This window comes from Beta vulgaris, chromosome 9, assembly GCF_026745355.1.
Source record: "Beta vulgaris subsp. vulgaris cultivar EL10 chromosome 9, EL10.2, whole genome shotgun sequence".
NCBI classification, from domain to species: domain Eukaryota; kingdom Viridiplantae; phylum Streptophyta; class Magnoliopsida; order Caryophyllales; family Amaranthaceae; genus Beta; species Beta vulgaris.
In genome coordinates, this window is record NC_079210.1 from 33,554,778 (window position 1) to 33,574,613 (window position 19,836).

The 19,836-nt window shown below is 35.9% G+C and overlaps 2 protein-coding genes and 1 long non-coding RNA gene across 3 annotated transcripts; 2 read left to right on the plus strand and 1 right to left on the minus strand.

Moving 5' to 3' along the window:
• The first annotated feature begins 3,820 nt into the window (after nt 1-3,820).
• On the plus strand, nt 3,821-5,106 carry LOC125493146 (uncharacterized). Its single transcript, XR_007269602.2, has 2 exons — nt 3,821-4,073; nt 4,644-5,106. It is a non-coding gene; the product is annotated as an uncharacterized LOC125493146 (long non-coding RNA).
• Nucleotides 5,107-7,711: 2,605 nt separating this feature from the next.
• On the plus strand, nt 7,712-15,429 carry LOC104903399 (probable glycerol-3-phosphate acyltransferase 2). The gene is made up of 2 exons (XM_010691424.4): nt 7,712-8,721; nt 14,384-15,429. The coding sequence occupies exons 1-2, from the start codon at nt 8,122-8,124 to the stop codon at nt 15,278-15,280; spliced, it is 1,497 nt and encodes a 498-aa protein (XP_010689726.2). The 5' UTR covers nt 7,712-8,121; the 3' UTR covers nt 15,281-15,429.
• A 782-nt stretch (nt 15,430-16,211) lies between these two features.
• LOC104903400 (RING-H2 finger protein ATL68) lies at nt 16,212-18,297 on the minus strand. Its single transcript, XM_010691425.4, has 3 exons — nt 17,959-18,297; nt 17,795-17,871; nt 16,212-17,122 (listed from the first exon to the last, which is right to left on the minus strand). Exons 1-3 carry the CDS (start codon nt 18,034-18,036, stop codon nt 16,528-16,530), a joined length of 750 nt encoding a protein of 249 aa, XP_010689727.2. The 5' UTR covers nt 18,037-18,297; the 3' UTR covers nt 16,212-16,527.
• Nucleotides 18,298-19,836: the final 1,539 nt, after the last annotated feature.

A 19,836-nucleotide genomic window follows, 5' to 3' on the forward strand; every position in this document is an offset into this window, starting at 1 on the left:
ATGTATTGCAAACAGAAGTTGTATTCCAAAAAATCTAAAACCTAACATTGAATCACTCGCATCCCTCCCGTTGCTCTGTTTCGTGACCACCAAACATAAGTTGTATTTACCGATGTCTGTTTCCCTTCTCGCCGAAATCTCTGTTAGTGCTGCTGCTACTTCTCTGTTTTGCGGAGCTGTACTACTGTCGCCGGTGCTGCTACTGCCACCGCTATCGCTACTATGTTGTTGCTTGCGTTGTCTTTCCAATCTTCCTCCTCACCTGCTGCTTGTGTTTTAGTAAACATGAAAATTTTAGTTTTTATATCTAAAAATGAAAAAACGAATTTTTAGATCTGAAAATTAAAACCGAAAATCAGATCTAAAAAATGAAAAAAATGAAAAAAATGAAACCCTAAACGAATCAGATCGAAAATGGAAAAAAATTCGAACTTGTGTAGTCGCAAATTGCGAGTTCAGCGATTGCGAGTTCTGCCATTATAAATTTCTTCAATGGCGATTTCTTCAATTATCAATTGTGTTCTTGCCAAAAAAAATTGTGTTTTGCCATTATCAATTTCGTCAATGGCGATTTCTTCAATTATCAATTGCGTTCTCGCCAAAAAAAAATCGTGTTCTCGCCAAAAAAAATCGTGTTATGCCATTATCAATTTCTTCAATGGCGATTTTAGATGGGAAGAAGAGTGATTTTAGGGTTTAGAGGAGAGGATGAGAAATGCTCAAGAGTTGAGAGAGACATGCGAGAGAGAGAGAGAGGCGCTAGAAAAAAAGAACACGTGCGAGGGAATTGAGTGAGGCGCTAGGGTTTAAAAAACTTAAGTTAGGCTTTTGGGATGATCTGCGTCGGATGGGCCAAGGCATCCGACGCACATTATCCTTTGCAACACATATTAGTCAAGTGCGACACAAATAGGGCTTCAAATTTTGTCACTTGGATGCAGCGATGTGCGTCGGATGGGCCTCAAAGTCCGACGCACATGAGTTATATGCGTCGCACATCATAGGGTACGACGCATATGGATCGTATCTAGTGCTTATGCAATGATGTTTTGCGACGTAGTCTTTACAGCATGCGACGCAAATTAGGCTTTTGCGTCGTTTTTCCTTTCATGCGACGTAAATGGGGCAACGCAAATCATCCTTTTTCTACTTGTGAAGGAAGGTCTTTCAGAATACACAGGCGCCCAGTGCATGAAAGCTAGATCCAAAATGGGAAGGTCCTTATCAAATGAGAAAAGTCGTTTGCAACGGTGACTACCAGCTAGTCCGACGCAACGACGCCATGGTCCCTCGAAGTTGGAAGCTCTCCTTCTCAAAAGATGTTTTTTCTAGCTAAGTCCTAAGTATATTTTAAGTTATTTATATTGTATTCAATAAGTGATGAACATGTCATCGCAGACTCGTAGAAACACCAACGACGGAACATTATTGTGTGTTTCTTTTACAGGATTCCTCATGTTTTTCAATAAAGATCGCGACGTTCATACGAAGCGACCAGCAGTTACCGTTTGCATAATAAGTCAACTAGAATGACAAAGTGTTCCAGAGAATGCCAATAAAGACACTAGAGCATCTTGAGTTTTCATAAACGTTATAAGGCCGACTTTAGTATCATAAATGTGCATCGCGTTGTAAACACCCGACATGTTCACATCAAGTAAGTAAACATATTTTGCGCATATTTAATTTTTACGACGACAAGGTCTATCCTATACGACAAAGAAAGGCTCCCAAATCGCCTGACCAACATACTTAGACGTCAGACAATCGACATAACATTACAACAATCATAGTATCATAACATTACGTCATTCATGCAAATGACCAAATGCAAACAAACGTTATGACCACTCCCATGACTAGCCCAAAAGTACTTTAGTTGTGGACACTCCCATGATGGGTGATCCAAAGAGATAAATTGTTTCAAAACAACAAAAGATTTAAAATGTTTCCAAAGACTAAATGAAAAGGAAAAATTGACAAGAATAATCCAAACTATCACTATTCAGCTCAAAATAATCCCAACTATGAGTTATTCTAGAATAATCCAAACTATTCGGAGTACTTTCTCAAAATAATCCAAAATTTTAATTATTTCTATATATAATAGACCCAAAAGGGATCATTGAATGCAAGAAAAATTAAAGTTTGGATTATTTTTGGAAGGTGCCTCAAATAGTTTGGATTATTCCAGGATAACCCAAAGTTCGGATTATTTTGAGCGGACCAATCAGTTGGTATTCTTTTAGTCAATTTTCCAAATGAAAATCAACGCATGATGGCTAGATGCTACGAGTGTCATCGGATCCCCTTCCAGCTGGCGTAGCCGACGACAGAACCTCCGACACGACTCCCTTCAGTGCGTTAGCTTCTAGAAGGATGTCCAACATTGTAAAAGCAGCACATGAGGTGAAAACTCCACACTCTGGCTGATCAATGTTTGATGAATAATCAACCGTCACCTTGAGGTCCTCGGGGTCCATCAAATCCTTCATACCTCTTAAGCAATCGAGGTACAAATCGATTTTCTTTTATGGCTCCTATGATGTTGTTCGCTTCATCATAAACTGGTACATCAGCTTCGCCCTCACTTGTGTGATCACCTCAGCTTCTAGCAGGTCGAGTTCATTCTTTTTAGCAGTGACTTGTGCCTGAAGGGCTTCGATTTCTAGACGCGATGCCTCCTCAACTTCATCTGCCTTCTTGTTCAGTTCTTCACCATTCTTCTTCAGCTTCTCCCCCATCTTGACCATCTCCAGCTAAGTTTTCCTCAATTCTACCTCTTTACCCTTCAAAGCTAACTCGCTTTTGTTAGCTCTAGACTTCATCGCCTGGTGTGCTTTGAACAACAACGACATTTCATTTTTCACCATGAGGAAATGTTGTGAAGCCTGCAAAACAACAGATGAAAGATAAGCGACCCCGTCCGATGTATTTAAAACAAAAAAGGAAAAAAGAAAATAATCTTGATTAGCATACCTGGAAGACGAGTTCTAAGCTATCTGACATAAGCGTGGGCGAGGTAAGTTCTTGTAAACGATCTTTAGCGCAAGAGAATAGAAGTCTTTCTGCTTCCAGCCAAATCATCTTATCTAATGACATGAAGTCATTGGGAACTGTCATAGTGTACGACGGACCTCCTTCGTTAAGAGGGCCAATGAAGTCAGTTTTGCGTATTTTTTGGGCGACGTCATAATCATCGTCCTTAACATGAATGACGTCTGCATGCTGCTACTTGTCAAAATAAGCAAACGCCGACACGATAGATAGCTCCCATTCCCTTTTCCTTACGAAGCGTCTCAGAGACTAGTTGTCCTCCATCGACCCTCTTGGTCGTGATTGAGAAGACTCTGTTGCAAATTGATCATTAAGTCAGAAAATAGACTGCAGTGACGATGGAATTAAAAACAATGAAGGGAAACGCTTACCCGAAGCCATTGAAGAGCAATTGTCTTAGCTAACGACAGTTACTCTCATGACGTACCTTTCTTCTTCTTTTACTCTTTAAAACTTCTCGCACAACTGTTCAGATTCTTCGCAGTGTGTCAACAAATTTTGGTCTAGATCTGCAAAAGAAGCGACGTAATAATAACTTTAACGTCATGACATGTGAGCAATTTATAAAAAAAGTTCACAACCCTTCTACGTTCCAGCTTCCGATTAAATGTTTTCCTACGTCTCCCAAAGATGACTTCTTGACAAAAACATAATGTTTCTTCCAACCTCTGTCGTTCGATTGAACTCCTCCAACCAATGCGTCATGTCTTGTCCTAGCATGTAGGGCTAACCTATTTTTGGCTCTAACCCTAATTTTGTAGCAAAGAAACAAATCATGAAGAGTAAAAGGCTCCTCCGAAGACGCTGTTACTCTATCAACTATGCTTAGAATCCTCCATAACTGGGGCATGATTTGTCCAGGGCTAATTTGGTAAACTTACATTGATTCTATGACTATGGGCGAAAGGGTAGCCTAAGACCTAGCCTGAAGGGATATTCATTAAGTATCACCCAGCCATATGGACACATTTCCGGTCGTTCGCGAGATTCAGCGTTCCTCAAGACAGTATCAATAGGTATGTTTCCTAAGTCTAGGAATTTTATTAGATCTTCTTGCGACATAGTGATTTCTCTTCGTCAATTTCATCCTTTTTTCTACAATTTTCTCTTCTGCTTTGGTTTTTTCTTGGTTCTTAACAAAGTTTATAATGTTATGCCTACTTGGAGCCATGAGTTCAGAAAGTGGAATTGACAGAAATTGAAATTTGGAGATAAAGAGCACGGAGATTACCTGGCAACAGGGAAGCGGTTCTGGCATATTTTTCTTATAGTATCAACAATAATAATCAGCATGCAACAAATATATATTAAATGTGGATTTTTGAGTTATCTTTTCTTATGATTTTTATCTTTCTCCGGTGGATTTTGGGTTATCTTTGGCAAAATTAACAAATTATATAATTGTGATAACTTTTTCTTTATCTATTGACAAATCTCCTAACAAGATGATAATGAGCTGTGATCGGTGTTCTTATTACGCTGGAAGTATTTTGACTAACAATTATTTCATGACTGTTGGTATTTCCTTATTTCAACAATTGGGGGCAAACTGTTATGTCTGAAATTCCAGGTTGACACTCTTCCAGGTCCAACGTTGACGTTCTGACGGAGTCAAGGATCAAACTGATTGTCCGAAGAATAAGGTATGCGCATCGATTATTGTTTGCCATGTCACCAATGGAAATAAAGCCAAAAGAAGGAGGCACCAAGATAGGAATTCAGTTGAGATTCTGCAGAGATCGTGCAGAGAGCTACCTCTGAGATCCTTGGAGGTTCGCTGCAACTACGTCATGACTTCGTAAAGAGTATTTAAGCTGTAAGGCAAGTGGAGATAAGGATTATTCAAAAAGGCACACATTACAACCCTCGTTTGAAAATTACTTTACACTGCACAATACTTTATTTACTTTCATTCGAATAAGTAATCTTTGTACTTCGATCAAATAGCATAGATTGTATTGATTGTCATTCACTGTGAGTGACAATTGCATATAGTGGATTGGTGGCCGCAGTTTCTACCCACCTTCATTGGGGTTTTCCGCGTCAACACTCCTTTGTGTCGTTTCCCTGATAATCCCTCACGTCGCGAAGGCGAAATTCAGCGTAAACACCTATCAGATGACTCATTATGTTAGTCGACTAGCAAAGACGTCAGAAAACAAACCAAAAGTCAGAAATCGAACATGTACCAGATGCCATTGACGAGCAAGATCCTTGGTTGATTGGGATCATTTTCTTGAAACTAATTAGTCATTTTTGTGCCTTGAATCTTCATGACAGTCCACCAAACGCGGTTCTATATCTGCATAGATCAAGATGTGAGCACCAAGTTAATGACGCAAAGTACAAAAATCAAGACTAAATCGGTACCCAACCTTCCAAATTCGATCCTCCTCTTAGGAAATCTCCTAGATATCCCAACGACGATTCCTTCACAAAAATGTAATGATTCTTCCAACCCGTGTCGTTTACATTTGTCCCTTAGACCAACATGGTCATTCCTGCGTTAACATGAAGAGATAGCCTATGCTTCTTAACCCTAACCTCGTAGCTATACATCAGATCTTGGAGTGTAATTGGATTGTCACAAGACATTATTATCTCAACCACACTCAATACCCTCGAAACCTGGGGTATGATTTGTCCTAGGCTAACATTGTAAATCTCTAGTAGATCTCTGATTAGAGCGGAGAAAGGTAATCTAAACCAAGTTTTTAAAAGAATACTCATACAAGACTCCCTAGTCTTCGGGACAGTCCTCAAGACGCTCTTCGTGAATGATTGTTCTAATCGTAATGTGCTACAAAACTGAAAAGCGTTGTGAAATTAAATATTTTCTTAAGTCAGATTAATTAAGTGACCAGTGACTGACCGTTGTAAACTATTTCAGTGTCATTGCTTTTTTCTTTGATTTAGCCCTATCTGTTATAGAAGTAGTGATTAATCTAGTGCTACAGCGGCGAGGACCCATAATTCAGAGATAACAAAGTGAATTGATAAGGAATTCAACGGCGAAATTACCTGTTTCATTGGAAGATCAACTAGTTGCCGTTATTTCCTGCTATATTGTGGGAACAACTTGGACGTGTTGAGCTACCTATATGTAAGCATATTTGACCTAGAGAAAACAGGTTACTCACTCACATAATTTGAAGCAAACTCAGAGCATTCAAAGCAACCATTGTTATTCTTTATCGTTAAAACCCTATCATTCATCATTAGTTACAAACATTCTACTCATAACATTGTACTTAGTTAATTTTCTTAGATTGTATTGATTGTCCTCCTTCATTTGCAACAGTTGCACTAGTGGATTGGTGACTATTTGGAATCATAGCCACCAGTAGTTTTTTACCCATCATTATTAGGTCTTTCCGCATCAACACTTCCTTGTGTCTTTTTGCCTGTTCCCCCTTTGTTTCATCTCATCCCAACGAATCAATCTGGTTGTCAACTTCTCATCAGTTTGCTTCGTCCTTATGCAAATTTTCAGATTTAACATTTATCTTGCTCTATAAGAATTTTAACTTGCCTAAACTAAAACTAGTTCTCTCTCTAATTTTTTAGAGGGAGAATGTTCCCTCTAGGGTTCATCTCTTGGGAGAGTTTTTTTCTTCTCTTTTGAAGGTTTTGCCCCAAGATCGGGCCTCTTTCTCTCATCTCTCTCTCCTTTTCTTTCTATTCTTCTTTTTTCCCGGTTTTGGTGGTTGGCCGAAAGGGGGCCTGTCGGCCGGGATCGGGCCCTAACCATCCCTTGCCGACGGGCCACCCATCTTCTCCTCCTTCTTGCTATGCTAAGATCAACGTCCGTCTTGTGTGGGATTGGAATCCTTCGTGCAGTCCGCAGATCGATACCCTGGTGCGGGTCTTCTGGGCTTGGGTATTTTGGTTGCGAAACCTTGGTTGGATTCTATCAATTTTTGGGCTTAAGGGTTAGGTTCCGGTGCCGCTATCCATGTCCGATCAGGGAAGGATCTGATCTTGCGTTTGGCAGGGTATATGGCTGTGTAGTCTATTCTAAGATGGAGGATTTAATTGTTTTGGTGTGTTCCTTTATTTTTTTTGTGCTTTTGTGTGATTTTAATACCCATGTGCATAAATAAATCTCTTGATTTTACAGGTATTAATTGGTGTGTAGAAGATACAGGGTTTCATGATTTTTGCCAGAGTTGCGAAGACTGCAGATGTATGTTCACCAGATTAATCATGCATCAACAGATAGAATGTCGAAACAGAACGAACTCACAGAATTATATTGCTTCATATGAAGCGAATTTTTTAAGGCTAAATTTTATCAAACCAGTGATGTAGTCAATTATGAAGATTCATGTATGTCTGTTAGTTTTTTAAATTTTTCAGAAATTTTTGTAAGTGACGTTTGGCCTTATGATTAATAAAATCCTTTTTCTTCCTGTAAAAAAAAGACTAAACTAGGAAGTTCCAGAATGAAAGAGCAATAAACCAATCTGCAAGATTATTCATCTGGCACGAAGAAGACTCGAATGCTCTCCTTTACTAATTACTAGGACTCTAGGAGTGGCCGCTCCAAAATCACTACTTCTTAGCTTGCCTACTCCAAGTGACTGGCTTGCTGATGTTTTTTTTTTACGCTAAACAATTCCCTTGACCATCTAAAACCTAACTACAAGGATGAGGAGCTAGCTCATGTGGTAGAGCACTCCGCTCTGATCTCTGAGGTCAGGTGTTGGATCCTTACCCCCAACATTATGTTGGGGTATTTCCTTAGCATGCTTTACCAGCCAATGTGCTGGTAGTTCCTACAAGGCTAGTAGCCTTGGTAGGGGTTAGCCCTTGGGTTGGCTTAATTTCCCAATAAAAAAAAATAATCTAAAACCTAACTACTTGTTTCTGGGTCCTACTATATATACTGTTTACTCATTGTACTTGCAAAGTTAAAAACATGGCTCCATTATAAAAATGAGGTGATGAGTAGGGGGTTTTCAATTTCATATTAAATCCTACTTATGTGATTATATTCCTTGTCCTTGCTTCATATATCAAAAAACCCAAATTACTACCGGTCACGAGGTTGAATTCTTAACCATGCAACAAAAATATCACAAGTACGCTTCTCTTACCAAAATAGATAATCAAGTGCTTCAAAACAAGACCTTGTTGTTTAATGTAGAAGAGACACTATTGAAATCCTTTTCAATGTTTCCTTACTTCATGTTGGTGGCTTTTGAAGGTGGAGGGCCACTTAGAGCCCTAGTCTTGCTCATTGTATACCCATTTATGTGCATTTTGAAAGAGGAAATGAGGTTAAAAGCCATGATTTTTATTTGCTTTTTTGGCATCAAAAAAGCAAGATTTACTATAGGGAGAACGGTTTTGCCTAAGTTCTTCTTAGAAAATGTTGGTGATGGAAGCCTTGAAGTGGTAATGAGGTTTGGTAGAAAAGTGGGAGTCACTAATTTGCCTAGGATTATGGTTGAAGGATTCCTCATGGATTACTTGGGTATTGAAGACATTGTTGGGAGAGAGATTAAAGTTTTAGGTGGATATTACACCGGTTTGTTGGATGTGGGTGTAGTAAATGACGAGCAAGAGATGATCTTTGCACATATAATGTCTCAGAGTCAAAAAGTTGGGATTTGTTGCATCAACAAATGTTTCCAGACACCTCCGTTCACCTACTGCAAGGTAACTAGTGATATCCTCCTCTCGGAAAATAAATGATGAAAAATTAGCTGAAAGTAATATAAAATTTCATTGGTATATGCATATATAATTCAACAAATTAAACAATTTGCAATAAATAATAAGAACTTTACTTTTGTGTCATACAAAATTTTATGGAGCTCACTAACACGATGACATCCTGATAATGTTATATTACCAGAAAACTCAAAAAATTACTATTTCTGAACTTTTTAAATTTCAAAACATGTTGAAATAAATGATTTTCTTTTAATTTAATTTTTATTTCATAATTTTCTCCAAAATAATAAACTTGGAAATTGGAATATTTACTCGTTAGTAAACCCTCATATATTATATTGCACAAGTAATAATACAGTTTATATTATTCACATCAAATAGCTCTATTCATATATTTCTAGTAGACCAATTTAATTTTCAAAATGTTAACCATCTCTATGTGGAATCAACTCCACCCACTCTAGTATATTGTTAGAAGGTTTTTTTTTGTAGGCCTTTGAAACTTCTACTATGTAAATAAAATATACTCCCTCCATTTTATAATATTTGTAATCATTTGATTTTTATGTTTGCTAATTAACATTTTTAACCATTAATATTTTTAATTACAAATTAGTATAAATTATAAAAATAAATATAGAAACCTTTCCAACAACATCTTAACTAAGAGCATTCTTATTTTATATAACATAAAAAGGTTATAGACAAAGTTAATAGATGAATAATTTAAGACTTTTGCAAGCATTAAAATATTGAAAAACTATATCGTATTTTGTTGCATTTTATCAAACACATGTCAAACGAGAGTCAAGGATTGAAATTAAATAGATCGTACAATAAATATTGTTGGACCACAAATAATAATTTAGATGTTCATGCATCATGTGTTATTTTAAACTTAGCTTTACCTCTGGTCCTACATTATTTTGAAATATGTTGGACCATAACTAAGTCAATCAAAAATAAAATACATCTTACAAATAATAAAACCAATCTAGTTTAGTTAATTCCATCTCAATCTAAGTCTATATAATCTTAGTAAGTTCATTCCATTTCAATCTAATCTAGTACTATCTCTAAATATTTCACACCAATATAGTCGCTCCTTCTCCTTCCTTTGTTTAAGTATAGCACATATTTTTTACAAAATTAACTTGCTAGTCCTACCGAACAAATTCAACCAGTGACTTAATGGATTAAACTAGTCACTAAGTAAATTAAAGGAGGTAAATACCTAATGCATTAAACTGATCTCAAAATAGATTATTAGATTAAAAATGATCACTCAATAAACTAAAGTAGTCCTTATATTTAGGAAAGTGGTATATCTATACTAATATATTAAAAGGCGTGCCTAAACAAGAAACGGTGCCATGTGGCGCTCTCCCTAAGGGCGTTTTACTCGATGTAATTCACAACAATAAACAAAACTAGAAATTGCATAGTATAGTGTTTGATCCCGGGACCTCAAGAACATATAATAAAGTTTTAACCACTAGACCAAATAACTTTTACTATTATTATCTTAAAGTATAATATTAATGAATGAAAATTTTTCTTATCTGGGGTGTAGCCCGGGTCTAATAACTACTTCTCTTATTATTATTATTGGCTTTAGGCCGTTATCTAGTTTTAAATTAAAAGTAGACACTAGCAGTATCTCATACTACCAACTCATTCTTTTTTTTTTTATCTCTTTTTTACCCTAAGTTTTCTACTTCCTCTGTATCATAGTAACAACAACAAATGAATATTATTTGTAAAATGTAAAATATTCATTTATTGTAATCATTATGTACGGAGGAACTATATTCATTCCTCCCTTCTTCCAAATTCCAAAACTGAATCCTTTAATTTTAATTTGGTTCTATCACAAATTTTATTTATCAAAATTCCATTAATATCATTACCTCAAAACATATTCATTAACTAGTTTCATATGCACGCGATACGTGCGAAAACATATTAACATTAATATTGACAATAAAACACTAAATGAACTTATACTATTTTATTGTTTTTTAATTTGATCATTCACAACTTTTTCCACTGTGATAAATAAACGTGTACCAGAATGTACTATAAGTTGATATTATAAAATGATATATGCTAATCTCTTTAATATATGTGTAATTCACTGCGTAACATTTCATTGAGAAATTGGATGGTATAAGTATATTTCTTTGATATATTTGAATTATGAATATATATTTAAATAATGATGAGATGGATTATCCCAACTAACATAAACGACAACTATGAGCCTTTAAATAAATAAAATGATAAATTATCCTAATTGACACATAAGACAATTATAAAAGGCAAAAATAAAAAGATGAGATTGTCCCTTTTTTGTTTTTGGTATGTTTATGTTAATGTATGTTTTTAGAAATTGTAATTGCTCGCAATTGAAAGTTTAGTTAGAAAGAAACTTTGTAAGTTCTTATTACTTTTTAATTATTTGGAATTACTTTAGTTAGATTAGTTTAATTTTCAATCACATATATCTCTTTTTAAGCATATCTTTTTGGAAAATGTTATGTGTGTACATTACATTTTATTATAAGTTCGGCAATCTTAAGTTTTCTTATTAGTTATTACACATAAATATAGGTCAAGAAGGAATTGAATATTTTATAATTAGCATTTTTTACTAAGTGAAGGGTAGAAAAGTAACCTTACAGGAGGACACGTAGCTCACCTCTTGACTTATATAACAGAGATATATGACATACTTCTGATAGAAGTTGTGAAGGTGGTTGACATTGTTATTTTATTTCTAAATTTTAACGGTTTAATCTTTTATTTTTCATGAAATTGATGATGGTGACGTTAAAATTCGAACTAAAGATCTATTATTTCTACCAGTTTCCTATATTCAACACAGATCTAGAATTTATAAAAGAAAAATTACAAGCTTTGGTAATATGATATACAGTTTTTTAGATTGAGGAAAAAATTGATGATCGATAATGAGCAACACATTTTAAGTCATTTCATCTGTTTTTTTTTTTCTTTTATGTTTATATTGTAATTGCCAATATTTTTATATACTTTACTGAAGTTGTGGTTAAAAAAATTTCCGTATTTACTTTAATGATATTTTGTCCCAAACTACCTTTAATTTTTAAATTTTTGCGAGAAACTACCTTATAAAAAAAATTATTATCTTGAACTACCTTATTTTTAACATTTTGTTATTGACCGCTACTCTAGCATTGACTCTTTATTTTTATTTTTATTTTTTCTTAATATCACGTAATATAACTTAACCTCTTTCTTTACTAAGTAAGATTATAAGAATATATATAAAAAAAAAACCAAAAAACCATTACAACCTAAACCAATTCCAAGAGGGAGACAAACCAACTAGATTGGACCCCTAACTCTCAAGGAAAGGAAACAACCTAAAAAGGCAAACTAATACAACATGGACATTGCTTGAGTAACCCACCGGGTAGACTACCCGCTATTAATAGACAATTAAAATATTAGTATTTAAGTCTAGTTGGATTTCACTATCATAATTACCACAATCTTATATTATGGGGTGGGTTGTCTACCCGGTGGGTTAACCAAGTTTTTTCCATACAACATCAACAACATCCAACAAAAAAAAATCATCTAGATTTTAACAAATCAAACCATTCCCTATCTTTCGCAGAAATTTTCTTGGGAAGCATAGCACTAACCCTCAATATAATAATGAGGCTTTTCACTTCCTTCATCACCTGAGAAGGAATCCAAACACTATGATTCCAGATGACCTCATTCCTTTCCCACCAAATGAATAAACCCATGCCTCTATTACATCAGCAAACATCTTCTTGAAACTTGAAATTTTCCATTTTCTCCCGAACACAACAACTCTCTGAAACATATACTGATGACTATCCATACCCAGCCAATCTCTCAAATTATCTATACAAGTTCTAGAGTAATCACATTGAAAGAAAATGTGTTCATGTGATTCTCTACCATTTAAGCACAGTAGACAATTATCATCATCCATTATCCCAAGTTTTAACATCCTATCAGCAGTACTTAGCTATATAACAATACAAGCCAAGTAATAAGTTTGTGCTTGGGGAATGAAATTTTGTTCCATACAAATTTGTCCCAGTAGAAAGAACTACCTTCATTAGCCATCTTGGCATATATGCTTTTCTAACTGAATTTTCACATACCTGTGAGATTTTGCAAAGTGATCTTATGCTTTATCTCCTCCTTTACCAAGCAAATCTGCTTCCAATACCAGCTACAACCCTAAGGTGGTTTACAGTCCCACCAATTCTGATCTTTAATATAGATAGAGTGAACCCACTTGATTTACAGGCTATTTAGCTTTGTAGCTAAGGCCCATACATATCTAGCCAAGGCCACCTTTAGTCTTAGGCTTACTTACACACATCCTCCCACTTTACTCTTCTTGGTTTCCCACTATAGCGTAAGAGCCGTGCCAAAGGAAAGCTCTGCACACTTTTATAATACATTGCAAGACACTTTTAGGAAGCACAAAAACATGTGCCCAGTATATATGAATTCTTAAAAGAACATAGTTAATTAGCTGTAGCATACCTGCATATGACAGCTGCTTGCTAGTCCAAATCCTGATCCTGCACACATTTTCTCAACCAAAACACTGCAGTCAGTCACAGACAATCTCTTGGAGCATATGGGAACTCCCAAGTACTTGAAGGGGAGAGTATTATGAGAGAAGCCAGACACATCCTTCACTCTCTGCACCTCAGTAGAAGACATGCCAACTGTATAAAACTCTGACTTATGATCATTTATATACAGCCTAGAAGACATCAAAAACAGCATAAAAGCCTGTAACTGGAGATAGATAGAAGAAAACACACCCCCAATACACAAAATCACATCATCTGCAAACACCAGATGAGTCAGTTGCAGCCCCTTACATCTTGGATCATATTTAAACCTAGGATTCTCACTTGCTTAACCTCTTTAAACCCTTTTTCATTTTCCCCATTTCCTTGTGCGCTCTCTCTCTCTCTCTCTCTCTCATATCTATGTCGACACTATGTACTACCAATCCATCATTAAATTTTCTTCTACTTAAACTAAAATTGAAACAATCACCCTCTCAATCTCCTCCATTTCAAGCAATTTTCAAAATGGTAACTTTGCTTTCTCCCACAATTTTGAACTTAAAAGAAAAAGTCAATGCCAAAAACCGATATTAGGTAGTTGTCAACAATAAAATGGTAAAAATAAGGTAGTTTGGGACCATAAAATTTTTATATGATAGTTACTTGCAAAATAGTTTGGGATAAAAAAATCCTTACTTTAAATATGAGTGAACGGCCCAAATTTGAGAATTTTGAGGAGAACCCTGGTAAAGAAATTTACGGGTATTAGTAGGATTTTGAGTAAGTTTTGGTGACACTATCTCAATTATACAACTAGCTAAATTATATTGTGACATGTAAAATATTACCTTAATTTCTAAAACTGAACTAGGAGCCACTCCAATGTAGAAATATTTCCGTAATTTCGCATCAAATGCTAAAATATTAATGCTATGGTCTCATACCCAAATCCGCCAATATCTCATCATATAATAAAATGGTATATTTTAGGTACCAATAATAACTTGTATGTATGTAATCTTTGTCAGGACATTTATTATGTGAGCAAGGATGATAAGAAGAGGTGGAACAATCTTCCAAGAGACAAGTACCCGAAAACCTTGATATTTCATGATGGTAGACTCGCGTTTATGCCCACACCAGGAGACACCCTAGTTATGTTTATTTGGCTACCATTTGGGTTTATCCTAAGCATCTCAAGAGTACTCATTACAATACTATTACCTTACCAACTATCCCTTCCAATCTTAGCTTTTATTGGACTAAGATACCCTACATCAATGCCTCTTTCTTTAAAACACATCCATATGCAACATACTACTAGTAGTATAAATAAAATTCCAAAGGGCATGATTTATGTATGCAATCACAAAACCGTACTCGACTCTATCTACATCTCATACATCTGTAGGATGAATTGCAGTCTGCTTTTCTATGGCATAAGCAAATTGTCCGCATTTCTGAGTCCGCTTAACACAATTGCCTTAACAAGGAATAGGGAGAAAGATGCCGCAATCATGCACAAAGTGTTGAGACAAGGAAGAAATATTGTGATGTGCCCTGAAGGGACAACATGTAGAGAGCCTTATTTACTGAGGTTTAGTCCCTTTTTTGCAGAGATTAGTGATGATATTATTCCTGTTGCTCTTCAACTTAATGTTAGCATGTTCTATGGGACAACAGCTAGTGGGATGAAGGCCTTTGATCCTTTCTGCTTGATGATGAATCCATGGCCTTCCTATTATGTGCAATTCCTTGACAAGTTGCCTGAAGCTTGTACTTGTGGGAGTGGTGGGAGAACCAAATTTGAAGTGGCTAATTATGTTCAAGATGTTATTGGTAAGGCATTAGGGTATAAATGTACTGCCTTGACAAGAAAAGATAAGTATTCAATATTGGTGGGAAATAATGGACTCGTCAATTAGGGTTAGATGGTTTTATATTATTTGCAACAAATTAAATTCTGAAATGATAACGTGTGCAAATAAAATGAGTGGAGGCTCACCATGTGATTATGTTGTGATTGTGTCAAAAAATAATAAATACTTGTACTAGTCAGGAAAACTTTATTTATATTGTGGATATATTATTAATATGGACTAAAATTTATTTATTTAGTGAATAATTAACCTAATAGAGGTAGATACTAATACTTTGTGGAAGTCAATGATGCAACATAAAATAATGATTTAATTATTTATGTCTAGTTAGTCGATTATCCACCGGATTGATGAATCAATCCTACTAAAAATATATGTTTAACTTTCATATTTATATTTGGCCACGTAATAATTTATTTTCTATAATTCATAAAGTGATAGAATTATGCTCCTTCCATGCCTTCAAAGATTGTTCCATTCTCATTTTGTTGCTTTATTAGAGCAATATAGTATAGACAAACCTCACTACAAGGAAAAAAAAAATTAGCAACCGCCTAACAAGTCGCAAAAGACCAAATCAATCGCTAAAATGATTTTGCGACCACTACTGACTATCAGTTGCTTAAGTCTCTAACACAACTAAGGCACTTATTTTAGCAACTAATAATGAGTAGTTTCAAACTTTTTGCAACCATTTTGTGATTAAATAAGCATTATTAAAGTAGCGTACTAGCATCTACATTTGAACTTTTGGGCCTAAAAAGATCATTAACCAGCGGACAATTTTTATTGAAAAAAAATGAAATCAACAACTTGTAGATATCATATGATATAACTAAGGGTTATAATAAACTTAAACTTAGTCATATTTATACTAAACCTATCATTTTTAAGAACTGGAAATTACATTTTTCTAAGAAAACAATAACCAACATAAGGGGGGGGGGGGGAGAGAGTGTGCAATAGACTAACAGTATAGAGGGAAAGAGGGGAATATAGCAATAAAATGCATCTACACAGTGCAAAAAGATAAATAAAAAGACAGTACTATTACCTTACAATTTAAACTGATCTGGGCTTTCTAAGGATGATAAGAGGCAAAAAAGAAGGGAGGTATTGTTTGTCTACTGATTGCTGAATTGAAAATTCGGCAATTCAAAAATGGTAATTGATTTGGAGCACGTTGGTTGCAAGTATTTTCAAATATCTTGGAGTTTTCTCCTTTAACACTATAACATAATTACATAACAACATTCGTTTGATGCCCCCCTAAAAATGTCCAAAAGAGCTAATTAAAATCTCCAAGAAAAAGCTTCATCCATAGCTTGAATAACAGAGAGAAGCTCGTCAGAAAACAGAAGACGGTGATCAGCAGCAGGCTGATGAACCACCTGTCTGCTATCGATGTTCGACGCCGAGCCATTCTCTCTTCTCTCAAAAAAATTGGCCCTACAAACAGGACACTTCCCATGTTCCTTCACCCAAGGTACAATGCATTCTTCATGAAACATATGAGTGCAAGGAGTCAGCATCACTTCTTCTCTAGGCTCAAAATCCTCTAAACAAATAGCACAACTTTTCTTTTCTTCATCTCTATGCTTTTCCATCGCCTTACTATTAGGGTCTCTATTAAGATCTCTATAGTATAGGCTCACTCTTCTTGCCAGAATCTTAGGCATAGGATTATAAATTTGTTTCTTGAGTTTCTTAAGAACAATCTCTTGCTCTTCTCTTGTTATTAGCTTTGAGCCATCAGTTTCTTGGCCAATGTATCTGGGTATTAGCTGCTGTGAATATTGTATTTGTGGAAGTCTAGGGCTTACTCCGTGACCTGTGTTGTTGCTCAGCATCATCATTCTTGTTGCTGCGTAAGGATCCATGGGAATACTGCAATGGTGCAAAAATGTCGATACTTTCGTACTAACAACTTGTATCAAGAACTCAGGATCTTACACACTTTTTGTTCAAGAAAACATTTTTTTGTTTTAATATGTTAATCCAGAGTTTTAAACATGGCCCTATTTTGAGTAACCAGTGTTACCTAATTCCCTATCTAATTCACCTTTTGAATTCGCCAATTCGCCCAAAATGAACCAAAACCAACCATAATTCGCTTTTCTCAATTCGCGATTCGCGGGTGAATTAGGGAATTAGGTAATACTGTGAGTAACTTATAAGAAAATACTTGGGATTTTTTTGCTTTGGTGGTAATCGTTTCTTCAGAAATATTTTTCCATTATTTTACATTGTTTGGACCGGCTAAAAGAGTAAGATATGAATGAAATATTTTTGAAGAGCTCTCCTATACAGAATTAATCGTCCCATATACTTTTAATAGTTGGTCATTTCTATAATCTACCTAACACTAGATTTAGGCAGTGAAATTTTTGGAAAATCTGATACTATTACTTATATTAGTTATATATGCAAGATGACACCTTATTTCAAAAATCCTGAAATAACACCAAGGCTACTAATTTTGAACTGAGAGAGTACGTATTATGCTACCAAAAATCTCTAACGTAAATGAAAATATGAAATCAGGTAAACAAAAATCACCTAGTGAGGCCAAAGGGTCTTAAAACAGATCTTTCTTCTAATGGCCTATATCCAATCGGTGCGCCATATCTTGGATTCTGCAGTCATATTATAACATCAAACTATGTGAGAAAAAGATTTTTAACACTTGAAAACATAATTGAAATACCAACTACTAGCCTTACATCTTGAGAAACAAAAGGATGATCCCATCTGAGTTGCCCATCTCCATGTGATAGAGAGTCTCTGTATCCCCTCATCATTGTGCCTTCTCTCTTGTCTTTTCTTCAGGTGGTCAAGCAATGGAGATAATGTATATGGTTGCTCTTAAGTGCAAATGCAAAGGATTCTTATAGTTTTGCAACTTGGTTTTTCTTTTCTCTCTTTTTTTTTTTTTCCTCGAGTGTCTTACACCTCCGCTTGTCCTAAATAATTGCGGTAATATGCGGATAGTAACGCATTTTTTGCCTTACTAGGCTAGTAGGCTACTTTATGAGTTTATTCTGATTAAAAGCTTTATTCTTTGCCTGTTGAAGATACCCTGTAATGGGTATGACAGAAAATGACTTTGATGGATATTAAAGAAAGAATCCAATTCCTGGTGCCTGGTGGGGGTCATGACAGGCGTTTTTGCGGTTGTAGTTGCATATTGTTTTTGTTGTATACAGATTGATCAAGTAGAGGTGTGCATGGACCGGGTCGGGCCTGTTCACGGGCCCGCCCGCGGGCTTGAGTAATTGGTGGGCCGGGCTGGGGCCGGGCCCATGATCGGCGGGCCGTGCCAGGTCGGGCTTGAAAATTTAAAAATTAGTCCACGGGCCCGCGGGCCGGGATCGTGCTTCTCGCGAGACAGGCTCGTGCTTCCCGCGGGCCGGGCCATGTTTTATGTTGTATTTTTGATAGTTTTAAGGTAAAAAAAACAAAGGAAAGGAGCGTTCGTCCCGCGGGCCGGCCCACGGGGGCTCGTGCCGGTGCGGGCCGGAAATAAAATTTCTTGACCGTGACAGGCCCGCGGCAACGTAGCGGACAACGGGCGGGGCCGCCGGCTCGGCCCATGCCCACCTCTAGATTGATGCCAGTAAAGAATAATACTCCTTCCGTTTTCTTTTGTTTTTTTGATAATCAAGTATTGTATAAGCTCAATGAAGCATTACAACTTATCACCAGGTCAACCTCAACCAACAACTATACGAATGCGACTGGTAATAGGCACTAGAGCACGGAACCATCACAAATTCTGAAGCCATTTAATATTCCTATCCTCCATTTTTTGTGCGATATATTTCCTACTTTTTTGTTCGACCGTATATTGTATATGCTTTACAACCTAAGCTACAGATTTTACTTGCATATTCCAAAGAGCATTATTACGTTCTTGCCAAATGATATAAATAGTGGCAATGATACCTGCTCTAATCACTTGCTTCCTGAACTTGCTCCCCTTACATCTTCTCTTTGTCCAGTCCAAAAGTTTTGTGAGGTCTCAAGCGATAGTGGATAAACCCGGCCACTTCTTCACCAAATTCAAGCATTGTCTGCTGTAAGTACAATCAGAAAATAAATGTTGATGGCATCGCATATTAAACACTGATAGGCTGTCGTACACCTGTCAAAAATAATTCCTGCAAAACCTTCTAACAAGTCCTGCAAAACCTTCTAACGATGTGGTAGGATAAGTAGGGTTGAATCCACACATAGATGGTCATTTTAATTTAGCTTCTAAATTATGGGAAAACTAAATAAGATCAGAAATATGTGAATTAAGGTTCTAAACTAATAAATAAAGAAAATCAAAGTAAAAAGATCTAGGACAATGGTTCACAATGTTTATACTTATAATCTACCAAAATATCATCAATAGTTCAATTAATCAGATATCTAGAGCACAACTTAATCCTATGGTCGGGTCTTGTCAAATCAACATATAGTATTACAGTATCTCAACATAATCAGATTCGCTAATTGTAGGTAAAACTATCTCTCGATCTATGATTCAATATTAGCAAACAATTGATCAGATTGCAAGATTAACAATCAAAATACTATTCAATTATAGAAATCAA

Excerpts from the sequence above, each read along its gene's own strand:
- LOC104903399 (XM_010691424.4), top strand. The coding sequence starts at position 8,122 with ATGCAACAAAAATATCACAAGTACGCTTCTCTTACCAAAATAGATAAT. Across the intron at positions 8,722-14,383 it reads CTCCGTTCACCTACTGCAAG|GACATTTATTATGTGAGCAA; the intron begins GTAACTAGTGAT and ends AATCTTTGTCAG.
- LOC104903400 (XM_010691425.4), bottom strand. The coding sequence starts at position 18,036 with ATGATGAGGGGATACAGAGACTCTCTATCACATGGAGATGGGCAACTC. Across the intron at positions 17,872-17,958 it reads ATCCTTTTGTTTCTCAAGAT|AATCCAAGATATGGCGCACC; the intron begins GTAAGGCTAGTA and ends ATATGACTGCAG. Across the intron at positions 17,123-17,794 it reads AGACCCTTTGGCCTCACTAG|TATTCCCATGGATCCTTACG; the intron begins GTGATTTTTGTT and ends GCACCATTGCAG.